This window comes from Panthera leo, chromosome A2 (assembly GCF_018350215.1).
Source record: "Panthera leo isolate Ple1 chromosome A2, P.leo_Ple1_pat1.1, whole genome shotgun sequence".
Lineage (NCBI taxonomy): Eukaryota > Metazoa > Chordata > Mammalia > Carnivora > Felidae > Panthera > Panthera leo.
Window position 1 is genome coordinate 61,894,485 of NC_056680.1, and position 25,116 is coordinate 61,919,600.

At 56.7% G+C, this 25,116-nt stretch overlaps 1 protein-coding gene across 1 annotated transcript in view; it reads right to left on the bottom strand.

The window, feature by feature from the left end:
* TNS3 (tensin 3) overlaps nt 1-25,116 on the bottom strand; it is a 216,139-nt gene that overhangs the window by 15,491 nt on the left and 175,532 nt on the right. Inside the window, exons 21-25 of the mRNA XM_042927325.1 lie at nt 10,882-11,053; nt 8,853-9,478; nt 8,037-8,123; nt 4,462-4,593; nt 324-419 (exon numbers count right to left, since the gene is read on the bottom strand). Of these exons, the coding sequence (XP_042783259.1) occupies nt 324-419; nt 4,462-4,593; nt 8,037-8,123; nt 8,853-9,478; nt 10,882-11,053 (1,113 nt within the window). The remainder of the gene's footprint in view (nt 1-323; nt 420-4,461; nt 4,594-8,036; nt 8,124-8,852; nt 9,479-10,881; nt 11,054-25,116) is intronic.

The window sequence follows — 25,116 nt, forward strand, 5'->3', positions numbered from 1 at the left end:
CTGCACGTGAGTCTGGGCGTCTTCCCAGCAAGCCTGTGACGTCGGGGAGTTCTGGTCTTGCAGGGCCGCACTCCGGCTCTGACCCGGTCCACACTCATAGCCCTGCGTGCCCACCAGAGCGTGGACATCTGTATTTCAGTCTTGAACCTGCTTCCCATCCGTTTGGTTTCGAGAAAGCTTTCAGAGCATTTCCATACCCAGTTTATTCCAGAGACGCTAAGGGAGCGAGTCACCCTCGGCATGATAGCCCTGCCTCTCAGGGGCGGCAGGGGGATGCACACTGCGTGGGCCAGAACGGGGACTGTGCCCCCTCGGCCACTTACCGAAATAGGGCTCGTTGGGGCAGCCTTTCAACCGCACTCCCTTCGGGGTACACTCGATCAGAAAGTGCCGCACAAGCTCGTTGGCCAGATCTCCCGCTGTGGGAAGAGATTTAAAAGGAAAAAGAGAGAATTTAAAAACGGGAGCCTGGGACGATGGGAGAGGGGGACAGAACACGGGCTAAAGGGAGGGGCCGTGGGTGGGGCTGTCCTGGGAAGGAGCGCGGAGCCCCCACAGGGACATGCCTGGAGGTGCAGGGGTCCTGGGGACAGACCCGCAGACGCTCTGCAAGAACCCCCAGTGTGGGGAACGAGTCAGCAGCTGCAAGCAGGAACACGGGCGTCTGGCACCTTCCCGTGTTACGTACGCGGGGGTATCAGAGGGCTCGGGACACAAGGGGGATACTCAGGAGTGAGCCACTGAGAAGAGTTGGAGGAGCCAGTCTCGGTGCGACTGACCCAGGAGCCGCGTAACAGGCCCCCAGGAAGGAAGCCTCCCCCCCCCCCCCCTCGTCACTGTGACTGCACAGAACACCGGTGTCCCCGCTGGTCACGCATCCTACAAGGAGGCGCCTGGCGAAAACGCAGCCAAGGGCACACCGTCTGAGGGCAGAATACGAATAACACAGTAAACACAGGCAAAGAGGCGACAGTTCTGTGCCCCCCGTGCCCGCCATGGACCACGTCTGCGGTCACTTCTGTTTCTGAGCAGGAGGCAGCCGGACAGCAGGACCCGCTGCTGGGGGGTCTGGTCCCTCGCCTTGCCCGTGGGCGGCTCGCACCCGTGGTCCACAGACAACAGCGGTGACACAGGGACAGTGGGGCTGGCAGGAAGGGAAAGGGCCAGACTCCTCGAAAGGCAGCATGGCGCCTCATCTCTGAGGAAAATGATCCGCGTCTTCAGCACTGAAGGGGACACACGGCCCTGGTGACGAGTGCCTCGGAGGGACAGCCGGCTGCCCAGAGAACAGATCTGTCCTCAGGATGACTGTCGCTGCGTGGTCTCCGGGTACCACGGGCGGGATGCTGGCATGCTGAGCTCTCTCCTCCCAAACTTATCTGTGGACTAGGGCTAGGCGAGGACAGGCAGCCTGCGGGTGCCGGTGACATTGTGCTTCATGCACCTGCTGTTCTGTGTCCTGTTTCGTCACCTTCACCTCAGGGCTGAGTCAAAGTCGGCCTGCGTGGTGGACGCACACCTGGAGGCGAGAACGCACTCACGGCATCCTGTGTGCTTCCAAAGTGACAGTGTGACACTACATGCAGGAAAGATGTTGGCTGGAAGTTTCCATGGAGACCGTCTCGGCTCTCCACCGGGACCCCATCTCCGCAGACACAAGATGCTCCGGTCCCCAGACTCTTGTCTGCTATGATCCTCACCCAGGACTGGTGGGGACACACGGGGCTTCTGGAGCTGCTCTCAAGGCTGAGCTCTTCCTTTTTTTTGTTTTCAAATTTTTTTTTTCTTTTTGAGAAAGAGACACAGAGTGTGAGCAGGGGAGGGGCAGAGAGAGACAGGGAGAGGGAGACACAGAATCCAAAGCAGGCTCCAGGCTCTGAGCTGTCAGCACAGAGCCCAATGTGGGGCTCGAACCCATGAACCGTGAGATCATGACCTGAGCCAAAGTTGGATGCTTAACCGACAGCCCCCCAGGTGCCCCTCAAGGCTGAGCTATTATACTTGATCTGCACGAAGCCTCCTCCCCCCTTGCTTCCAGATGCCACTATCCAGACTTGGGGTCTGTGCTGAGTCATGTGCACCCCCACCCACAGCCACCTGTGCCCAAAGGGACACCTGGGTTTCCCTCAAGCCCCTCGGTCGCGCCTGAGGCTGGACGCCTTGACTGCCAAACCTCACGTCCCTCCAGGCGCAGCCCTGAGGCCGTTTCTCCTGGAAGCCGTGGGCACAGCCTCCGCCCTGGATTTCTACACACCCTCTTCCGTCCTGGGTGCGGAATGTGGGTGAACCATGAGCTCTTCCCGCTCCCAGTGAGGCCAGTGCAGGGGGAGCTGCCTCGGTTTACTGCCTCTCGCCTCACTGCGCTTCCCAGATGTTGCACTGTTTACAACCCGACGGTTTGTGGCGATCCTGAGTCAAGCCAGTCCATCGGCGCTATTTACTCGCTTCGCGTCTCTGTGCCACAGCTTTGGTGTTGCAGTATTTCAAACTTTCTCATTATTATTATGTTCGTTACAGTGATCTGTGGTCAGTGATAGGCAGTTAGCTTTTTTTAATCAATGAAGTATTTTTTCATTAAGGTGCACACGTTGACTTTTTAGACTTAAGGCTATTGCACACAGAGTAGCCCACAGTACAGAGTAAACGTAACTTCTACATGCACCAAAAAAGCTTCTTGGATGCGCATTATTGCAATATGGGCTTTATCGACCTGTCTGGAGACGTGCTCACAAGGTCTCCGAGGTGGGCCTGTGTTCATGCCCTGGAAAGCTGTCAGTGAGCAAAGACAGCAACAGATAGGAGCAGTCTCACAAGTAGAAAACAACGAATCTTAGGGGCGCCTGGGTGGCTCAGTCGGTTAAGCCTCCGACTTCAGCTCAGGTCACGATCTCACGGTCCGTGAGTTCGAGCCCCGTGTCGGGCTCTGGGCTGATGGCTCAGAGCCTGGAGCCTGCTTCTGATTCTGTGTCTCCCTCTCTCTCTGTCCCTCCCCCGTTCATGCTCTGGCTCTCTCTGTCTCAAAAAACAAATAAACGTTAAAAAAAAAAATTTTTTTTAAAGAAAACAACGAATCTTGGGGTGCCTGGGGGTGGGGGGCTCAGTCGGTTGAGGGTCTGACTTGATCTCAGCTCAGGTCATGATCTCACGGTTCGAGACATGGGGCTCCAAGTCAGGCTCAGCACTGAGCACGGGGCCTGGTTGGGACTCTGTCTCTCTCTGCCCCTCTCCCCTGCTTGCTCTCTCTCTCACTCTCTAAAATAAAACATCATATAAAATAAAGTAAAATAAAACAATGAATCTCATAATATGAGCAAAAGCAGGTCACAAAATACACGTTAGTTTCCTTTCTATAAAGTTGAGAGCAGGCACAACTATGGATTCCTATTTTGGTGGTTAATATAATTTAGGTGGTTAATAATTTAACCTCCTACTTACGAGGCTTCCCTGGGTAATCTGAACCATGTGTGTGTCAGGAACGGAGGAAGGGACAGGCGGAAACTGGAAGGGACACGCGTTGTCACTGGGGAGGGCCCGAAAGGGCACGTGACTCCCTACTGGAACTGTATCAGCGTGAACTCACCAACTTTTTAAAGTGATACAGTCCCTCCTCTGGTCACTAGCCAGAAGCAGGGACACTGTGACACCAAGAAGCCCACCCAGCACTGACACATTCTGGTTTCCAGGCTCTGTCCCCCAGCACACAGACGCAGGGACTTTTGGAGAAACGGCGGGGCAGGGAAAACTGGAGGTGCTCACGGGCCGACGGCATGATGTCAGGACATGGGGCCAGTGCCAAGGGCCTCACGGAGCCCACTCTGGGGTGGCTGGAAGGTCCCACAACGATGGATTATGACGCATGGGAGGGGCATGCAGGGGCTTGCCCCCAAGGTTGTCTCCTGGGCCGTGGGAATGTGTATGTTTGCTTCATGATAACGTGTGCCCTGCACCAAGGCATCGCAAGCTTCTCTGCACCGTAAGCAGATTAGAACACGGCCGTACATGGTTCATTAGGCCAAAGAAAGGTCATGTTATGACTCCAGGCTGACACCAGCATCACTTTTAACCCACCAAAATGCTCCGCCAAGAGTAGGCACAAGAATCGTGTAGGCGGGACACTGCCTTTTACGTGGGAAAGAAGGAAAAGTGCATGTTTCCACGCACTGGACAGACGGTCGGGAAGGACACACAGGAATGTATCAAGGTTCCCGGCGCAGAACAGGGCCCAGGGGCTGTTCGCTCTGGCAGCTGGACAATGGAATGCATCACCTACTCGAAGCAATAAAGAAATAGAATTCGCAAATAATTGTCGTCCTTGCCTGAACAAGGACGGCACTTAGTGGGCCACAATAGAAACAGAAGGAAACCTGAGCGCAGCTGTAAGAGTCGTCTCACTGGTGGAAACGTGAGCCACACACACTCCACGTGGGTTACTTCACCCGACGGGCCCCCCGGGGTCCCTACCTTTCTTGTTCAGCTGCAGGACGGAGGGCGGGGGAGTGGCCACCTTCATGGCCAGGCCGTAGGCTCCTCGGAAGGAGTGGCTGTCCCTGACGATGAACGACCCAGGCTCCTTGTCCTTCAGCATGGCGATGGCTGGGGAGGGAAGCAGAGAAACACACACATCTGCCGGGGTCCCCCACGGCCCAGCAAGCCACCTCCGTTCATGGCCTTTGCAAACTGGGTCAGGGGGAGCAGGCCCGTGTCCCTCGGGGGGGGGGGGGTGCGGGGCTCTGTAATGACGCACAGTTTTCAAGGAGGGCCTAACTGCCAAGGATGCAGACCACCCCGCCAAATGTTGGCTCACGAAGGTACCAGTCATGGTCCCCGAGCTCTCCTGGCACACAGCATGGCTGTCACCCCACGGCACCTGTGAGCTATGAGGACCCCAGCTGACCGTCCAGGACACCGGCCCCCAGCCGAGGTGCCCGGCCCGGGTCTCCATACACACAACGTGGCGGGCAGGAAGGAGGCACAAGGCGGTCTCCCATCCCCGCCGGGGCCCCGTCCAGCACCCTCTCCCTGTGGGGAGTTTTTCTCAGAGACTTTAGAGTGTGTACTTCCCATGTAGCAGAAGGAAAGAAGCCTCTGTTACATTTTCCAAACACAAAAGGATGGGCTCCAAAAGTTACTGAACATTTAACGCAAATCCCAACACTCGCCTCAGGGGATGGCAAAAATGTGGCCGCACATGGCCCTCCATCCCCTGGGTCCGTGGCAGCCTGGATGGGGCTGGGAGCCCCCTACCCACGTGGCTGTCATCGGCCAGGGCTGACAGCTGGGCCTGGCACAGCCATCCTCCCAACTTCCCGCCTGAGGCTGGGGGCTCGCAGCAAATATGCGGCTTCGAAATCACACCCCTCCCTCCACGTTCAAAACCTGGGCCCCGGGGCCTAGGCTCGGGGTCCTGGAAGATGGCAGCTTGGGGCAGACGACAACCTGTTGCCCAGACACCGGCCAGAATGTCCGCTCGTAACCGGACCACATCTTACAACTTAGCTTATCGACTTGAAGAAAGAAAGGGATTTCAAGTATAAAGTGACCCAAAATGACAGCCACGGAACTGCCGTGTCTGAAATGGAGCAGGACGTCCACGGGTGACGTCTCAGCAAACAGCGCCGTGGGGCCCACTGTCCGAGGCCCAGCTCCCAGTGAAATGACCAGGTACCCCTTCTCTCACGTGGGACCGTGCCCTCCCCCGCGTCCAGGCCGAGGCCCCCCGCGCAGGAGCGGGCAAACTGCACGCAGGTGGCGGGGAGGGCTCGGCTCTCCGGAAGGGGGCAGGTTTGGGGTGGCCCTGGGAGGTGCCTTCGCCCCTGCTGCCCAACCGTCTACACGGGCTCAGGGGTGCAGGGCAGGTAGGCGCACTGGGGCACCAGGACCCAGCCACCGACACCAGCAGGCTTCTGCTCCTGGAGTGTTTCTACATCTGGGGGCTGACCGTGGAAGTGGGAGGAAACGATCCTTAGAGAATGACCTATTTTCAACTGTGATCTACCTCACAGAGCTTTTTCTTTCCCTTTTAACACCGCGATCTTCCCTGGCTGTGCGGACAGAGGCGCCCCAGCCTCAAGGGCACAGGGGAGGCTGGGTCTGCTCTGCGGAGGAGGGGGGGGCGGGGCACGAGGACAAGGTCAGACCCTGTTCTGAAACAGAATGAGCCAGGACACATCCTAGACGCGGCACAAGGCCCTGCCCAGAGCGGGCCTCACGCTCCCCTCGGAAGTCGGTGGCGGGCAGTGGCCGTGTCCTCACTGTCTCGCGAAACCGGTGCTTTCAAAGCCAGAGCATGGGGGCCCAGTGCATCCTGCCGGAACAGCTGTATCTCGTATCTACCTCACCTGGAGGCCCCGTTTCCCCTGCGTAACTTCTACGTGCAGGTTAAAAAACTCCCGAGGCACCGACCTGGACACGGGAATTATGTGACCAGTCTTGTCCCCAAAGAGGCACATCCCCACAGTTAAAACACAAAGCAAACCAGACCAAACCAAACCCACAGGCAGCTTTCTGCCATCTGCAGAAGGTGGGCGCTCAGGGAACGTTAGTCGGGGGTTGGGGGGGGTGACTTCTACACAAAACACGGAGAACACGGAGAAGTTGTGCTCTGTGTGGCTCAACTGGGAAACTCCACACCCAGCGCACATGTGAACTATTTCAACATGAGGTCCCAGCAGAGAAACACTTGTACACATGTGGCACAGAGGACCACCCCTGCATGCCTACCAGGCAACCCCCATGCCTAACCTCTCCAGAACCTTCCAAGGCAGGGCCCTGCCACGTATGTCCTATGGGACCACCTGCCTCTAGGGGGAGCTCCGGCTCCTCAGAAAGCCCACCCACCCACCATCCCAGGCTGGAGGCTGCACCAGCGGAAAAGGAACTCCACACAGAATCTTCTAGAACACAGTGCGTGACAGGCCCTTTTCAGACCGTCCCACTGGACCAGGCACTTAGCACTGGGGTTCATGGCCTCAGTCATGGGGGTTCTTGCGCCACGAGCAGGGAGGGGACAAGAATGCGGCGCTTAGCCACGCAGCACGGCCACAAAGGCCAATTCAGGAACTCGGAGGTCCCCCCCAGGCCGCAGGCTCCCCTCATGCAACGTGACAATAGGTTCGTTGAGCTCGTGGGAAGAAAGGCACATTCTTACCGTGTTTATGATCCACTTAACTGAATACAAGAATTCCAACGAGAAAGTTGAACAGTGCCGTTTTCCAGCCACTTAACTGTTTCTCTCCAGGCAGTTGTGAGAACTAATCTTCAGGACGAGGCCTGAGGACTTTGTGCAGAAACTGTCCCCCATGTGGGCTGCGTGAGGACCTGCCCTTCATCCCTCCTCCCTGCTCTGAGGCACGCTGTCCCGGCTCGGCCCCCGGGATTCGGCTCACACAGTGCACGTGCAGCCACATCCCTGCCTCCAGCGACCCCACTGAGCCTGCGTCAGGATGACAGCTGCTCACCCCAGGGGCCGTCCCCACCTCTTCCCCAGCTGGCCGCCCCCCTCCCGGACACCACTCCTGGGAATCTTCCGGGAAGAAGTGATACGTGACTTAGCTGCTCAAAAACACCAACGACTTGGAATTTTCCCAGCTGCCGCGGGGCAGGACCACAGGCACATACCGTGTGGCATGTGTGTGAGGCAGGTGGGGACGCCCACCACGGGCCCCCTGATTGAGTGCCTATCTTTCCACTGTGGACAAATGCACGTGCACAGAGGCCAGGGTGTTGGGGAGACTTCCGGCCTTCCTCCTTCCCCCGAGGCTCAGGGCCTGGATGGGGACACCGGGAACATCTCTGCCTGTGACCATCCGCAGTCATCGCCGCCAATGGCAGCTGGCAGAGCCACCAGAAAGCACACGGGCATGCCGCCATGCTCATGGGCAGCACTCACGTCTGCCCAGCTCCCTCATTAGGACCAAGCCTCTGCTGTAAAAACCTAAAGGTGAATTTTCTGCAGAGGTAGGTGATAAAGGGCAGGCCTTGCTCAAGGCCACGAGCCCTGGACGTTCCCACCCCGGGGTCCTGTCCTGCCCACGCACCTTGCTCTCGGGAGATATCCGCCTTGTACCAGAATTTGGATGTGTCTTGGACAAAGTTCACGGACACATGTTTATCACCCGCATTATCTGCAAAACAGAATGTAAAACCGGTCACTGCGGAGGGTTTATGGCAACCGCTCACGTCTCAAAGAACCAAACATTCAAAGTCCAACGCGGGGCAAGGATGGGGTGTCCCGGGAAAGAGCGCCGTATTTAACTACGCGGGAGCCGGCTGGTGTGCGTCAGGGAGCAGGGCTTCCTGACCAGCGCAGACTTGGGGTGACACGGCGGCCGGCCCCGGGGAGCAGGACAGACAGGCAGATGGAGTGGCTGGGTGCTGCTTAATCGTGTCAGTATCTTATTCTTACACATTTGAAACATTTCATAGTTAAATTTTGAATGAGTTCACTGAATTCAAAAAAGAAAGGGGTGGGGGGCTCAGTTGGTTAAATGTCCACCTCTTGGTTTCAGCTCAGGTCATGATCTCATGGTTCGTGGGTTCGAGCCCGGCATCGGGCTCTGTGCTGGCAGCTCGGAGCCTGCTTGGGATTCCCTCTCTCCCTCTCTCTCTCTGCCCCTCCCCTGCTCTCTCTCTCTCAAAATAGAAACAACAACAAAAAGAAAAATTTTTGAAGAACAAGGATTCCCAGTGGCAGGAGAAACAGAACCCACCGTGGGTCAGCGCAGAAACAGAGGGAACAGAGACCCCGCTGGACGGCTCTGGGCTCCACTCTTAAGGCGCCGCCCGGACATCCCAGGGCCCCCTCCTCGCTGAGCGAGCGCACACGGGGCTCCCACCGGCGGAGACGTGCCTACCTGGGCTGGGTGCCACTGGCTCCAACGCCTTGGGGAAATCCGGGAGGACGTTGGGGAACGGGATGCTCATGGAACTCCCACTGTGGGGGCTGGAGAAGCCGCTGGACGAAGGGGAGGCTGAGCCCAAAGACCGGTCCCCCTCCGAGGCTCGCTTCTTCTCGGGTAGGGGTGGCTGCCCGGGCAGGGTCAGCGGACTGTGGTGGCCGCTGTGGCCCGGCGTCACCGTGAGAAAACTGGAGGACAGGAAGCCGCTGTCACCAGCTGCTGCTGCTGTCCGCGGGGTGCTGGGGGCCTGGGGTGCACCGTGGGAATGGACCAGCAAGGCCCCAGGGTCGTCCCCAGGGGCAAGGCAGCTCCCCACGGGGGCAGTGCCGAAGCCCAGAAAGGCCTGGCCACTCGGGGGGCCCAGAGCTTCAGGTGGCTCCGTCAGGGACAGCTGGTGGTTGTGGAAAGGGGCCTGGAGCTCGGCGGGTGGGAGGTGGGGCCGCCCGGGGCTGTCAGGGCCGAGGCTGGAGCCGGGGAACTCGCCGGAGCCCAGGACGTTTCCTGCTGGCCGGCCGCTCCCCAACAGGGCCAGCGAGGCTTTGGGGCTGCTCTCCACCCACGGGAGCTCGGCGGATGGAGGGCTGTTGGAAAGACAGAGCAATCAGAACACTCTAGGAGGTGCCCGGAGATCAGCAGGGGTCCCCCAGGCGGCGAAGACAGACGGGAAACCAGTGCTGAGGCTCCCCCAAAATGTCAGCAGTCAGACCCGCCCTTCCCTCTTCGCCGCTCACCCCAAGATGCTCAGCCCCTCGCACCTGATCACACCTTCCCTGCCTCCTCCGTCCTCACCCGGCCAAGGCCTTTCTGCTCAAGACAAAACCCGGGTCCCCAGCTCTGAAGCCTCCCAGCCCCGTGTCCAGCTGGCAGTCTGTGCCCCTGCATGCACGTCGGCCACGCAGTTCACTGTGTGCGGCTTCTGGCAGAATGGCTTCCCCGGGCACAAACCACGCTCCCCATTTTCTTCTTCCCCCTCCCCTGATAGCTAGCCAGGGCACCTGACTCAGTTTCCCCTAACCAGCTGATTAAAGGAGCCCAGTAGTAATATGAGAAGTTACCCTACCCGAAGCCAGAAATTCCAGGATGGAGGGAATCAGAAATTACCCTCCAGTTGGAACTCCAGAAAAAGTCAGCTCCCAGCCAGCAAATCACACACACTCCCTAGCAAACACTTACTGCCCCAGGCGTCACACCAAGTCCTCAGATGAGACCCTGACCCTGGTTTGAAGAAGAACGGGGCGCCTGGGTGACTCAGTCAGTTAAACGTCTGACTCTTGATTCGGCTCAGGTCATGATCTCACAGTTTGTGAGTTCGAGCTCCACATCGGGCTCTGCACTGATGCTTGGGATTCTCTCTCTCTCTGCCCCTCCCCTGTTCTCTCTCTCTCAAAATAAATAAGTAAACTTAAAAAAAAAAAAAAAAAGAGGAAGGAGGCAGAATCAAGAGTGAGCCGGGGCGTGATGTGTCCTAGAGAAACACCAAGAAACCGTTCCTGGTCAGGGCACGTGCAGTGGCTCAAGGGCCGCCCCCCACAAAGCACCGACATGACCTCTCTCCCTCTGTGTGCCCCTCCTGCTCTCGCAATCCACCAAGGAGGTGTCGCTGGGCTTTCCCGAACACCGGGACAAACTCCATGTCCCTAAGAGCACTGCCATCCTGGCCGCTGAGGGAGACCAAGCCCGAGCACCCCTGCTCCAGCCTTGGCTCAGAGCACGCTGTCACAGGTGCCGGTCCTGAACTGGCCACTGTCCCCAGAGTCCACCTGCCGATGGGTTCCCTGAGCACGTGGCCCGTCAACAGTGGGGGGACGCTCTCACGAGTGTCCATCTGTGATTACACTTCTGAAGAGCGACGGTTCTCAGCGCACAGAGCAGCCGCGTGCTGCAGAGCAGCCGTGGGCTGCAGGCCGGGCCCTCCGCCCTCCCCTCCGTGGCCTGTTCCATCTGCAAGGGCGGCTCCGCTAAGCGCAAGGGCCTGTTTCCCTACCTCTCGCGCCGCTGGCCGGGGCTGCTGCTGGAGGTGGTGCTGGACGTGAACGCCCGCTGGAAGGAGGAGGGCGCGGCCGGCATGTCAGCCCGGAGCGTCGCGGCTTTGGGCCCGACGGGGCTCTCGGACATCCCCACAGCGCGATGCGGGATCTCAGGGCAGCCTCGAGGTTCTGCAGTGAGAAAACCAGAGTGGAGATGTGCTTACGGGCCTGGTCACTATTCTTCCAGAAGGGGTGGCATGGCTTCTGAAAATCTGTGCTGCAGGGGAGAGGCCCAAAGCCACTAAGCAGGGGTCACTCTGGTCTGGTGCATTCCCCAAATGCAAGACACGGACGGAACATGCACCCAACTTCCCCACGCTACGGTGAGCTGATGGGCTTCGTGCAAAGCTTTGTTCTTCTGCCTTGCACACGTCATCGACATCCTGCAGGCAAGTTTACACAGACAGACCAACCGTGATGATGAAGCCGACTGGCTGTCACTTTAGAAAGGGGCTTCAGAGGGCACCTGGGGGGCCCAGTCAGTTGAGCATCCAACTTCGGCTCAGGTCATGATCTCATAGTTCGTCGGTTTGAGCCCCGCCGTCGGGCTCTGTGCTGACAGCTCGGAGCCTGGAGCCTGCTTGGGATTCTGTGTCTCCCTCTCTCTCTGCCCCTTCCCCACTCATGCTGTCTCTCTCTCTCAAAAATTAATAAACATTGAAATAAAAGTCAGAGGTGCCTGGGTGGCTCAGTCAGTTAAGCATCCGACTTCGGTTCAGGTCATGATCTTACAGTTCATGAGATCGAGCCAGGCTCTGTGCTGACAGCTCAGAGCCTGGAGCCTGCTTCCAATTCTGTGTATCCCTCTCTCTCTGCCCCTCTCCTGCTCACACTCTTGTCTCTTTCCCTCTCTCAACAATAAACATGGAAGGAAGGAAGGAAGGAAGGAAGGAAGGAAGGAAGGAAGGAAGGGCAAGGCCTTCTCTCTGCGAAACAGCAGAAGAGACTCCACAGAAGAGACACTTTCCACAAAGTGCAGGCCCTGTGGCTGTGGCTCAGTGGGCACTTCACCTCCATGTGTCCCGAGTTGGTATCTCAGCCCACACACTGGGCTTCGAGCTTCCTGGCACACGTCCCACCTCCAGCACAGCCCTGATGGCTGGTGTCTCCACCCCAGCAAGGTGCAGAGACCCCGGCCCAGACCCTGTCACTCAGGGAGTGAGAATGGAAACCTGCTGTTTAACACCAAGCCAACACCTCCCTGGAATTTCATACATTTTCACGGACAAAATGCCCATCTGGTTATGGCCCGGCATCTCCATTATTTCTGGATATTTGTACAATCTTGCCTTTTTCGATATTTATTTTTGAGAAAGAGTGAGCAGGGTAGAGGCAGAAAGAGAGAGAGGGAGAGACAATCCCAAGCAGGTTCCACACTGTCAGCACAGAGCCTGATGCAGAGCTTGAACCCACCAGCTGGGAGATCATGACCTGAGCTGAAGCTGGACGCTCAACCGACTGAGCCACCCAGATGCCCCACTTCCCTTTTTTGTAAACTCAGCTTCTTAAAAAATCGACCATGGTCAATAAAATAACATTGTAAGAAATACAGGTTATTTTGCTTTCTGCTTTAGAACAAGGGAGACTTGGGGCACCCGGGGGGCTCGGTCGGTTAGGAGTCCGAATCTGGATCACAGTTGTAGGACTGAGACTCCCATCGGGCTCTGCACTGAGCATGGAGCCTAAGATTCTCTCGCTCTCCCTCTGCTCCCACCCCTGCTTGTGTGCACTCCCAGTCTCTCTCTCTCTCCCTCTCTCTCTCTCTTAAAACATATAAGTTAAAAAAAAATAACGAGAGTTGATAAAAGCATAGTAAAGGCTTTAAAAATTCCAGATCACTCCTATGACTCATTTCCGGGAAGGGGATGGCATTAGGGCGGGTAATGCGTCCTGGCCACAGACCCCTTTGAAGCACATGGAATATAGGCTGGACCCAAGTCTGTGGTCAGGGCTGTGGAAGTCCTACTGATCTAGAGAGAGAAAAAGTGAGGTTCTGAGCCACTTGGGCAGCTGGGACTTGAAGTGAGCCCGATGCCTGGTTACCAAGGCTGAGGTAGCAGCTGGGAAGCCACAAAACAAGCAGGGATTTGGGCAGTTTCACGGTGGGGCTCTAGGCACTTATCCAGGAAGAGAGGCCCTTGCCAACAGGGATTCCAGGTGAGGCCCCAGAGGGCCACGTCGTGGGAACACCAGCACCAGAAACAGATCAGGCCCACCTGGACCTAAATGTCTGCCTGGAGAAAATCTCCCTCTCTGGAGATACACCACCCTCCACAGCCTGCCTGTTTATTCATCGACTGATTGATCCATCCATCTTTCCATCTATCTACCCACCCACCTGTCTAACCACGTATCATCCATCCACCCCATCATGCATCTGTCCATTCATCATCCATTCATCCACCTGTCCATCAATCCATCCATCCATCTGCCTATCCAACCATCCATCCATCCATCCATCCATCCATCCATCCATCCACCTATCTAACCTAACCATCCAGCCAGTCGGCCAGTCGTCTACCTACCTATCCAACCATCATCTATCCATCTACCTATCTAACCATCCATCATCTATCCATCCATCCAGCTACCTAACCTTCCATCCATCCTTCCATCCAGCTACCCAACCATCCATCCATCCATCCATCCAGCCAGCTACCTAACCATCTATCCATCCACCCTCTATCTATCTATCTATCTATCTATCTATCTATCTATCATCGAGCTATAATTTCTGGACACAATTCAAATATTTAATTTAAAAAACCGATCAGGGAGCACCTGGGTGGCTCAGTCAGTTAAACATCCAACTTCAACTCAGGTCATGACCTCGCAGTTCGTGAGTTGAAGCCCCGCGTCGGGCTCTGTGCTGACAGCTCAGAGCCTGGAGCCTGCTTCAAATTCTGTGTCTCCCCCGCTCTCTACCACTCCCCCACTTGCATTGTCTGTCTCTCTCTCTCAAAAATAAACATCAAAAAAAAATTAAAAAAATAAACCAATCAGGAGAGCCAGGTAACAGACAAAGAAATTTAAAACAAAGACAAAAAAAGAGAAAGAGAGAGAGAACACTCATAGCTATACATATGTCGGAGTTAAAAGGCATACACGCTTTAATTAAATGGAAATTGTTTCAGAAAATGTAAGAGAATTTCACAAAAAACATGGAGTGCATTAAGAATAATACAGTGTCGGGGCCCCTGAGTGGCTCAGTCAGTTTAAGCGTCCGACTTTGGTTCAGGTCACGAACTCCTGCAGTTTGTGAGTTCGAGCCCCACATCGGGCTCTGTGCTGACAGCTCGGAGACTGGAGCCTGTTTCGGATTCTGTGTCTCCTTCTCTCTCTGCCCCTCCCCCGCTTGTGCTCGCTCATGCACGCGCTCTCTCTCTCTCAAAATTAAATAAACATTAAAAAAAATTCAGAAAGCAATCCATGGAATCTAACCAAGATAAGTAAAAACAAAACTACACATTTTCACTTAATAGTCAAACTTGTGAAAATCAGTGCCAAACGTCGAAACATAGCACCTTGTGCAATCCTGGGAAGGGGGAAACGGAGGAACCGATTTCAGTGGTTTTTACGCACTCAGTACACTTTTCTCTACAGAGAAGCCCAGCGCTAATGTATTTTTTTTTTAAGTTCATTTATTTATTTGTGAGAGAGACAAAGAGAGCACAAGCAGGGGAGGGGTAGAGAGAGAGGGAGAGAGGATCCCAAGCAGGCTCCCCACTGCCAGCACAGAGCCTGACATGGGGCTTGAATGCACCAACTGTGAGGTCGTGACCTGAGCCAAAACCAAGAGTCAGACACTTACCAACAGAGTCCCCCAGGCTCCCCATTAACGCTGTACTTGTACAAACCACACTGTAAGTCCCTGAGGACTGGCACTCCTGCATCCACAGAGGCACTTGTGGGAGGGACTGCTTCTGTCTGTGGGAGTTGGAGGGCTTCCTGGAGGAAGCATGTTTGATGGGAGCTGGGAAGGATGCGGGATTCTGGTAAAATGGACACTATGGGAGTGCTGTGCACCTTCTGCGGGCTTTGTGTGCACAGGGCGGGGGCAACCCCACTGCCCCCTGCCGGGCCCCCACGCCTGCGCCGACGTGAGTGTCTCACACCTGCTATGAAGTAATGAACGAGGTAGGGGTGGCTCAGAAGTTAAAGGAAAAAGTCCAGGGCAGGATGTGGAAACAGCCCCGGGGGCTGGCCTGAGGACTCAGGGTGGTGGTCCTGATCACCCCAGGCCCGGCCAAGGAGCAAGCACCCAACTCTGGAGTCAGAAGACCTGCTTATCAGTAAAGGCCAACATGCCCGCGTGAGGGTGGCTGGAGCCTGGCGGGTCACGAAAGAGCGTGCACAGCACCTCCCCCCCCCGCAGGTGACTCCGTCACCAACGGTACTCTCGGTGGTCCTGCTGCAGCCACAGGGGCACACGCTCTAGTGTTGCCGTGCCACAGCAGCCTCAGGAATCCCACGCCACAGCCGCGTGGCGCCTGAGATCGCCACCCCCGGGACCGAGGCAGGAGGGAGATGAGATCCCGCTTTGTTCCTGTCACCCCGTCCCGGTTCCGGAAAACAGCAAGCTCAGCAGTCCCCATGAAAGTGGCTTTGTTCACAACTCAGCACCAACTCTGGGCAGTGGCTGGGTTTTGTTCCCTGCCCCGGGCCACAGAGCTTAATTAACCCTCAATCTGGAGAAGGGACAGCCAAGGACCTCAGCGTGGGGACACTGGCTTCCCGGCCACATTTGCCACAGAGCCGGGCCCTCCTGTGTGCTCAGAGATGCACGCACGCAGCTGAAGGTGGCCCCATGGGGCTGCAGGGCCCCCCACCCACCCAGCGGGAGTGGGGCCTCGAGGAGAAAGGGCATGACCTCCATCCTCAGAGGCGCGGGGCGCAGGCCTGTCCCTGTGGGACATCCAGAGAGTGTGACACAGGAACCCCATGGGGCTGGAGAAGACATTGGAAACCTGAACCAAAAACAAGCACACCAGGTCTGGGAGTTAGCCCGCAGATGCAAACCCGCCTCGTGGACCCACCACCTTCCAGGAAGCGCACGTGGGGAGGGCAGGTGGAACACGTGTGGCTGACAATGTTCACCTTGAACCTCTGCTGTTAGCAGTTACGGTGACGTTTTGAAAGGACTGTCCCTGGGCCCGGCCGCCTATTCCAGGCCATTGGCTTCTGCATTCTCAGTCTGGGTCCGGATGGAGGCCCAGGGGTGCGGTGAGGACGGTCGGGAGCTGGCGAGGCGTCCCGCCCGCGAGGGAGCTGCCTGGCCGGTGACATGTGAGGGCCCCGGAGGCCCCGACACGTGCTTCTTTCACATCCCCAGCATCCTCCAGGCAAAGCCACATTTGTGTTTCTCCTGACATATTCTCACATTTCCCCTTTCCTGCTGACACCCCAGGAGGAGGCACAATTCCATCAGTGTTTGGAAACCAGGCCCCTGGTTTCCTGGTTCCCTGGGCCAGCTGCTGTCCTGGTGCCCCTCCCTCCGGGGCTCCCAGACCTTCCAGGACCTTCCGGGCCCAGGCTCCCCTCAGCTTCCCCTTCCTGCACTTCCTTTACCCAGAACAGGGGTGACAGAGGGTCGTGGGCTTTTTTCCAAAAGGTCTATTTTTAGGCCCCGCTGGGGCCGCTGCAGGAGGTTCCGTGGGAAGCTGGATAACATCTGCTCCCCGCTGGCCGCGATTCTCAGCACAGGAAAAGTTTCCAGGAAGAAGGGGGCCCCGCATGCTCACTGCCCGCCCAGCCCGAGCCGGCCAGACCCTGAGGTCTACGCGTGCTGGGACGTGGCCCCCACCTTAGGCGCAGGGACCACAACGTGCTGCACAAGTTGGGGTGCAGGACATCAACACAAAGTCACGCCTCCCTGCCTTCCTGTGCGTGAAGAATCTTACAAAGCACAACAACGATTGACTCGTGCGTCAGTGACTGTTAATTACAAACTGCAGCTACACTTCCACATGGCCTTTAAGGAAACGTGAAATAAATTTAGCAGGGGGGATGTCAAGAGGATACTCACCTATCCCGGGGAAGAAAGAGGAGTTTTGCTATTTGACCACCTGACTGAGCCTCAGGCCGTGAGAAACAGGCATATTCTCGGTCACCCCTCTGGAAGCGAGTGTGAGGCTGTACATACGTATGGTCGATCCATCATCGATCGATCCAGCCTCCACCATCATCCATCTGTCACCACGTCCCCCCAACACCCTGCCCTCCTGCTCACACCCGGGGACTACAGAGTTAACTGTGGACCATCAGAGAGATTTCTGCACGAGTAGTATGAACACATTTTTCGTCTCCGTCCCTGTATCTCCAGGTGTGAAGGTTGGGGCTGCCGGGAAGGTTGGGGCTGCCCACACCCCCTGAGGTTCTGGACCTGGGCTCTTGGCCACAAGTCACGGGCCACTGGCTGCACTCCCAGCCTCTGGCACTCCATCTGCAGAATCCCACCCGTGAACAGCAGCTCAGATGTCTTCTCGGGTCTGTTCAGCTCTAAATTTAAAGTGTTATTTTTAAAAAGCATGACTTTGCGTGGGAAGCTGGGTAGAAGTGATTTTTTTTTTAAAAGGAAGTCCTTATCTTAGCACACTTCTGTTATTTATCTACGAACAGCAGGCCATTAAGCTGAGCTTCTGGAAAGCAAAGGAAGGACAGCCAGGCAACCAGATAGAAGGAGAATTAAGTAGGGAAAACCCCTGAAAGGCTGGAACAGCCAAGGCCTCCGTGTGTGTTTCTGGATGAAAATCAAAGCCGTGTACCCGCAGCCCCACAGAAGGAAATGGCGGATGACCTCCACGTGGACGGACACGTACTTTCTCGGTCCTGAGCTTTTCCCTTCATGCATCTTCGGGTCAAAATCTCTGACCATGAATGTGTTCTACAGCTAAGGTCAGCATTTTCCGTGCGTAGCCGGAATGCTCCCCTGGGGGTGAACTGGTTCCCTCTTCTAGAAGGACCGACGTTCTCGTTCCCCCAACAGACTTAGAAGTGCCCGGCCGACGCCGGGGTCAGGGCTCCTGTCTGGGTGCAGAGGGCTGACCCCGCCATGACGCCCTCCTCCAAGCGGGAGGTACCCCCTCCAGAAACGTCTTCAGGCCTCCCCCAGCCGGTAGAACTGAGAACCTGCGCACACAGCTCAAACAGCCCATTGCAGTCGGGACCCTGTGTTTTCCAGCCTCTTTGAGGATGTCCCTTTTTCATTCAGAGGTTCTGATTCAAACACATTTCCCCCTAGTTAGCTGGGGTGGTGCCGGGAATTCTAATGTGGAAACGGGGAGAGTTTCCAAAGCATTTGCTACCCGTGCGATGCACCACGCGAGGCCAGTCTCTCAGGCGCTCACAGGGCCCCGTGGCAACCCACAAAATTGGGCTTTGGTGTGTGCGCCCAGGACAAATTGCTTCCGTCCGCAGGGCTCGACAAAGAACGGCGTCGGGGCCGGGGGTCCTGGGGATACCAGACCACCCGGAGCCTGGACGCGGGAAGCTGCGCACAGAGCGGAGAAGCAGGCGGGAGTGAGGCGTCGTGACCAAAACCCCAAGGCCAGAACCTTCCTCTGCGGCTCACTGACATCTCCCTTTCCAAGAAAGAACGTGGTAAAGGACACACAAACTTCACGATCTTAACCACCTGTGGTGTGCAGTTCAGCAGCACCCAGGATGCCCACGCCGTGCGCCTCAGCACTGCCATCCTCCCAAACCAAAGCTCTGTCCCTATTAGACACCCCCCCTCCCCCAGCCCCGCACCCACCTTCCTCCTCCCCGGTTGGGACCCCTTGCAGGACCTTGCCCACGTGGAATCATCCAGTATGCGTGCTTCTGTGTCTGGCTTCTGTCCTCAAGGGTCATCCGTGTGGCAGCATGTACAAAAATGTCCTTCCTTTTTAGGGCTGATGATATTCCACTGCTGGATGGGCCATGTTTTGTTTATCCTTCATCCAAGGGTGGGTACGTGTGTGCTCAGCCCTCTGGCTCCTGTCAGTAGCCCCATGTCTTTCTCCCGTGTTCTGTCAGCCAGTTACGTGGTGGGGACCGGTCACTTGCAGCGGCCCCAGTGATAGGAGATCTTGAAGCTGCTGTCCACTGGGTAGGAATCAAGGCAGACTGGAATGCATATGGCAGATGGCATCGGGCTACCCGGGGGACAGGGCGCCAGGGAGAAGGAGGCACTGGACCTCCCTCAGGGAAGCCTTCGTTGTGCGGAGGCCAGAGCCCAGAGAAAGTGCTTTCCAAGCAGAGGGGAGCTTATGCACCTGCTGGCGGGTCAGCCGAGGAGAGACAGGGAGTGTGGTCAACACAGCCTGCGTCCCGGGATTTACACACAGATGGAGGCCAGCAGCAGACACGGACCCCACAGACGACGCCCAGGTCTGTCGGTGAAGATGTCGTGACCCCCGTTTGGTTACAAGTCCCAAGTTCCCAGAACAATTCCAGCCCCACAACGGGGCCAGGCCACAGGACAAAAATTCTTGATGTTTTCTTCCTTTGGGCACAATTCCAGCAATCGGCTTTCCACTAGAAATGCACATGGGTTTCATGTGAAACGCTGCCATGGGACGTCTAAGGAAAGGTCACTTCAGCCCGGCAAAGACTGCTGACATATGGACGCTGAAGAGCCTTCAACCAGTATGTGGGTGGGAGCCTTCTTCCCACCATGACTGTACTGCAGAACCTCACAGTCACGTTCAAAGGGCCTGTGGCACAAGCCTGCCTCTTGCCATAACTGGAAGACCCCATTTCCCACGGAAAATCTGATGGACATACATCCAAGGCATCCTTATGGGATGCTTACGCCCCAGAACCCCTGGGCATTTGGGGACCTGCCTCTGGGACCCCAGCAGGCTAACGGGAGGTTTCTGTCCTTATTTCGGAAACCGGAAGTCTGCCATTTTCAGGAGATTATCACCGCTCAGATCCTAAAACCAGGTCCCTAGCCAGGCAGCAGTGAGTATGCAAAACCCGTAAATCACCCTGAGATCATGGGATCGCAAGACCACAAACCCTGTTAGGCCAGTGCTGGAAATCTCAGCCTCAGTTAACACTGCGTGGCTTCCTGGGTTCCCGCTATCACTGAGTGTGTGAAGCTGATACGTCTTCACAATGTGTGCCAAGACGCAGAAGATATTTTTGTTAGAAAAAGCAAGTTTTCATAGAGTGTCAGCACATTACCAATAATCCCTACGTGCGGGGCCCTTTGCAGGCTTACTTGGTCCTCAAAACAACCGGTCAGGGTCTGCATTGTCACCAGCTGACCTGACGGGAAGCCACATCTTCCAGAAACTCCCGTGCCTCGTTGGCTGGAGGGGATTCCAGAACCTTCTCCTGAATTCCCATCGTCATGCTCCTCTTCCTTCTAGACCCGGACTCCCTGGGTCAGAGTCCTGGTGTCACACATGTACCCGCGATCTATTCCTCACACAATGCGATTTATTCCTCAGGTCCTGGAAGCTAAAGTTGGAGATCCAGGCGTGGCCGGGCTGGTGCCTCCCCAGGCCTCTCCTGGATGTAGGGACGGCCGTCTCCTCCCCGCGTCCTCACGTGGTCGTCCCTCTGCATGTCTGTGTCCTGATGTCCTCTGCTTACAAAGACGCCATCACACTGGACCAGGGCCGCCCTAATCATCTCCTTTCACCATAGTCACGTCTGCAAATCCCTGCCCCTGAATCCAGCTGCATTCTGACGTCAACATGTGAACTTCCAGGGAGGACACGCCCACAGCACTAGGCACACGTTTTGGGGCGACGTAGCCTCTTTGGAAATGGCAGGATAAGAATGGGGGCGTGTGCTTCACGGCCATGGGGAGGACTCCCTCGGGAGGACACGAAGGGTGCTCACTACAACGGGCAATGAGGAACGAGAGATGGGAGGAGGAGACCACCTGTCATCTCCCCTCGTCCTCGGGGCCCTGGATGGTAGCCCTGACAAGGCTGAGGCAGACGTCCAGAGGCACAAGCAACCTCAGACTCCAGGAGCCCTCGCCAGACGGTACAGTGTCCACTGCACCCGCCATCCCTACCTGCGGCCTGGTGGGCGATCAGGAGGCTCCAAGGGGACGACACTGTGGCTCCCTGGACCCTAATGTCTTCACTCTCGCTATTTTCCACTCGGGTTCCCACCTGACACCATTTCCAACAAGCAGGCTGGTCACGCCGATGCGCAAAAGGTCTTTGCTAACACAATCCTGGTGGTCAAGGTGTGGGGGAGGCTGTGCACGCACGTGAGAGCTTCAGGCCTGCGTTAGGCTCTGTGCTGACAGTGGGGAGCCTGCTTGGGATCCTCTCTCCCTCTCTCTCTGCCCCTCCCTCCCCTGCTCTCTCTCTCAAAAAAACTTGGAAAAAAAACTTGCTCCAAACATCTCACTGTAACTTCCAGCACCCAGTCACCACAACAGACGCTCCCTCCACAAGAGGCCAGGCCGGACGGCAGGTGGCCGTCCCCGCAGAGCCACATCCTGGGACCCTCTCCCCAGAATGACCCCTCCCCCAGGACAGGATGCAGGAAATCGCTCCACTTTGGGAGGAAGGAGGAAACAGACCCAAGGGACCTGATCCTAAGACACATTTCCTTCTCTCCAAAGCGAAGGGCAAACCGAAATCCGCAGCAGATACGGGAGCGCCGTTCCTGGTCTCAGACGCCCCAGCCGCCCCCCACATGAGTGGTCTGTCCTGTCTTCACAGTCCCTTAAACAGAACCACGAGAACTGACAGGGACCGAGCGTTCTCTGACCTTCTCGGCCCTCCTGGAGGAAGGGGGATTCTCTGCGTCCAAAGCATGAGCCGTTCCCTGAGCCGTGAGAGAGGGTCAGCCTGGCCCCAGAGACCCGTACAGGGACCCAGATGGGGACCCACACTCGCCATAGCGGGGGAGACAGGGGAGGGTGAGATCAGAACAAGCGAGGATAAACAGGAAGGGCGAATTTCATGATTAAGGGAAGAGGAAGGCAGAAAGAAGCTGGTGGAGAAGTCTGGACAGGGCCCAAGTGCATGTGCACGGAGGCCTGGACGCCCCAGACAAGTCCGGGGAGTGCTGCACCACGGTGGAAGCTTCCTGTCCTCCAGAGGGGTCCCTCGTGGTGACAAGCCCCTCCCGGGTGCCGGCGCCCTTGGCCACCCACGGCCAGAACCCCCTACAGATCCTCCAGGGGCCCCGAGAGGGAGCCGAGGCTGCTCCAGTCCTTGGGGCACCCCCGGACTCGGCAGGGGCTGTGGGTGGGGACGCAGCTCCCTGCCTGACCCTGTCCTCACAGAAACCTGAACTCTGCGTGCCCATCTTTTACTACACAGGAGCCACGGTTTACTGACACCCCAGGTGCCTGGGTCCACAGGGTGCCTCCCTGCGAGGATGCGGCTCTCCGGAGCAGGAAGCCGCGGAAGAGGAGGCAGAGCTGAGACGCAGACGCGGGAGTAGGGTCTCCGTGGCGCGGTCGCAGCTCCAGCACCACGGCCCCTGGCCTGGCGACAAGGGTGCCGACGCATTCCCTCTTCCCACAAGTCTGCCCAAGGTGCGCGTTCAGGGCAGCCTGTCATCAAGGGGTCCCCACCCTGTGGCCACGTCCCCAGAGGGCCATCAGGCACCACACCAACCCCTGCCCATGGGGCAAAAGATAAGGCTCTGGGCCCTCCGGAAACATCCACCTTCCTTCAGGGCAACGGCCGGGGGCGTGCCTCTCCCCTCCCTCCCAGCAGATCCCTCAGCCACAAAGACAACACACAGTCTTGCTTCTAGCCTCTTCATGATAAACTGTCCCCACGTTCTACTGCAACCCCGCCCACTCCAGGGAACAGGACAGCATCCCGAGCTCAAGGCTTCACACCCCACACGGGATCCGCTAATGGAGTCCCCATCAAGTGCCCCTTGCGGCTAAGGCTGGGATTTACCTCCTTGGCTCCCGCGGGCCGCTCCAGGTGCCCGTGGACCATGCCTTCACCCCGAGAGTCACGTCCCTACTTCACCTCGGTGTCCCATGTCTCAGCACCGAGGACGTGTTTGTACAGCAAATGTTTACCGAATTAGCAAAGCTAAAAACAGTCTGGTTGGGAACTTGTGGTTCCGGCCAGGAGGGAGCAGCCTCACCGTGAAACTACACCCTGGATGTCACCGGGCCGCGGCACAGGAGACCCGGACAGGTGCACAGTCAGCGGCTGCCCAGGGCCCTGGGACCTGTGGGGGTGAGCCACCTGCTGGCCTTACTGCCTCCCACAGGTCCCGGGACTACCGACCAGCACGGACAAATCAGCTCCAGGAAAAGTCTGCTCGCCTCTCCAAAAGGCCAAACCAACCAAACAAAAGAAAGTGGCCACACAGCCACAGAAAACCATTCTGGCAATACCTGCCCCAGGCCAACTCAACACCCACAGAAACCCGCAATGTGGGTTCAGGACAGCCAGGCAGAAAGCTCATCTTTCCCAACACCCCCGCTTCCCGGAGGAAGGGGGCCCTCAGGATGTGCCCCCAACCCCGGGAGACATCAACATGGCGCAGGGCCCTCTGCCTCCAGCCAGAGGCGGAACAGCAGGGCCGGCGGGAAGGTGAATCTCACCACCACATGGTCCATGCTGCAGAAAGGAGACCAGACAAAATAAATCCAGAGCCTCCCCACATGGCATCAGGAAGGCCCCCTCGTCACACTAGGGACCAGGAAAGTCACTTGGATGAGCGCAGACTGTGAACGATGACGGCGTCAGCATGAATCAGGTGCTGGGATTACCTGGCAAGGATTTTACAGCAGCCTCAGAACCCTGCTTCTGGAAACATTTGCGTACTCTCTTCAAACAAATGGGGGGGAGGGGAACAACAACAAACCCAAAATCTCAGTAAGGAAGTAAAAGTTACCAAAAAATGGTAGAAATGAAACATGCAGTAAGAGAAGTGTGAACAGCAATGTGGGGGGAACAGGGAGGGGATCCTGGCCACAAGGTCCAGCAGGAGCATTTATCCCATGTGAACAGCACAGCAAAACAGGCCCAGGGGAGGGACCTGAGAGCCAGCAATAGAAGATCCGATGGCTGTGCCCTGGGGGACCCAGAACAGGGAGAACCCGGCTGGAGGTCCTGAGAAGAAACGATACCTGAAAACCCCCCAGATGTGGCCAAGCAGCTGACTGATCCCCAAACAGGATAAACAAGAAACACCCCACCCATCATGAGGAAGCTTCTGGATGCCAGAGACAAGGAGCCCATCCTACACACAGCCCCAGAGAGGAACACCTATGGGCAACTTCAGTTCAAACATGGGTAACTAATTCATCTGAAACCAAGAGGCCAAAACGAACTGGCCCCCATGTCGCAATGACCCAAGGAAAAGGACTGCCAACTGGGAGTTCTACCAGGCGGCCAAAATATCCGTCCGCCACTGGGGAAAATAAGACATTCGCAGATGACGGAGAACGAACAGAATTTGTTGTTCACAAACCTACTCTTAACGAATGGCCAAAGGACATTGTCCAGAAAGAATGACAATCACGAGGCTTGGAACGTCCAAGATAAAGGAGACATCAGAATGGGTGAAAAGTACCTAAGACAGGCAAGAAAACAAAAGCCGAGGGGCGAGATCCAGGGCAGCAAACAGAGGAACGCTCCGCCCCTACTGCTCCCAAGAACTGTGCCTGATGTTTAAGCCCCTGCCCCACCTGCACGTAACGCACACACGCGGCAGAGAGGGGTCCATGTTGCCCTTGTCCGCGTGGCAAACCGTTCTGGGATTCTCTGCAGAGCAGCCCCTTTCCCGTGGACAGCACCCCCTTTTCTCGAACCAGACTTCTAGTCGCTGTGAGTCTGGTCTCACCTTCACCTCCCAGGTGATGGACAGGCCCTTTGCACGCTCAATTCTCCGGCTCACTGGCAAGTCCTCGCGTCCCGTGGCGGGACCCTAGCTAAGATCCTTTACTCCGTGACTTCTAAAAGCACTTCATCAAGTCCCATTGCAAGAAACCCATCAGTGTTCTGATTGGAACTACATTAAATGCACACACGAGGTTGGTAAGATGTGACACCGTCACGACGTTATCTTCCTACCCAGGAACACGGTCTTTCTCCTCCTTTATTTGTATCTTTTTAAACATCTCCTTAGTAAACTTGTAAACGTTCCCCTATTAACAAAAGAAGTGTCACTTCAGACAGTGTGCAATCGGCTTTATTACCCCAGTTTTCCTTCAGCTGCCTCCATGTCATTCCTGGCTTGCCTTCGCCCAG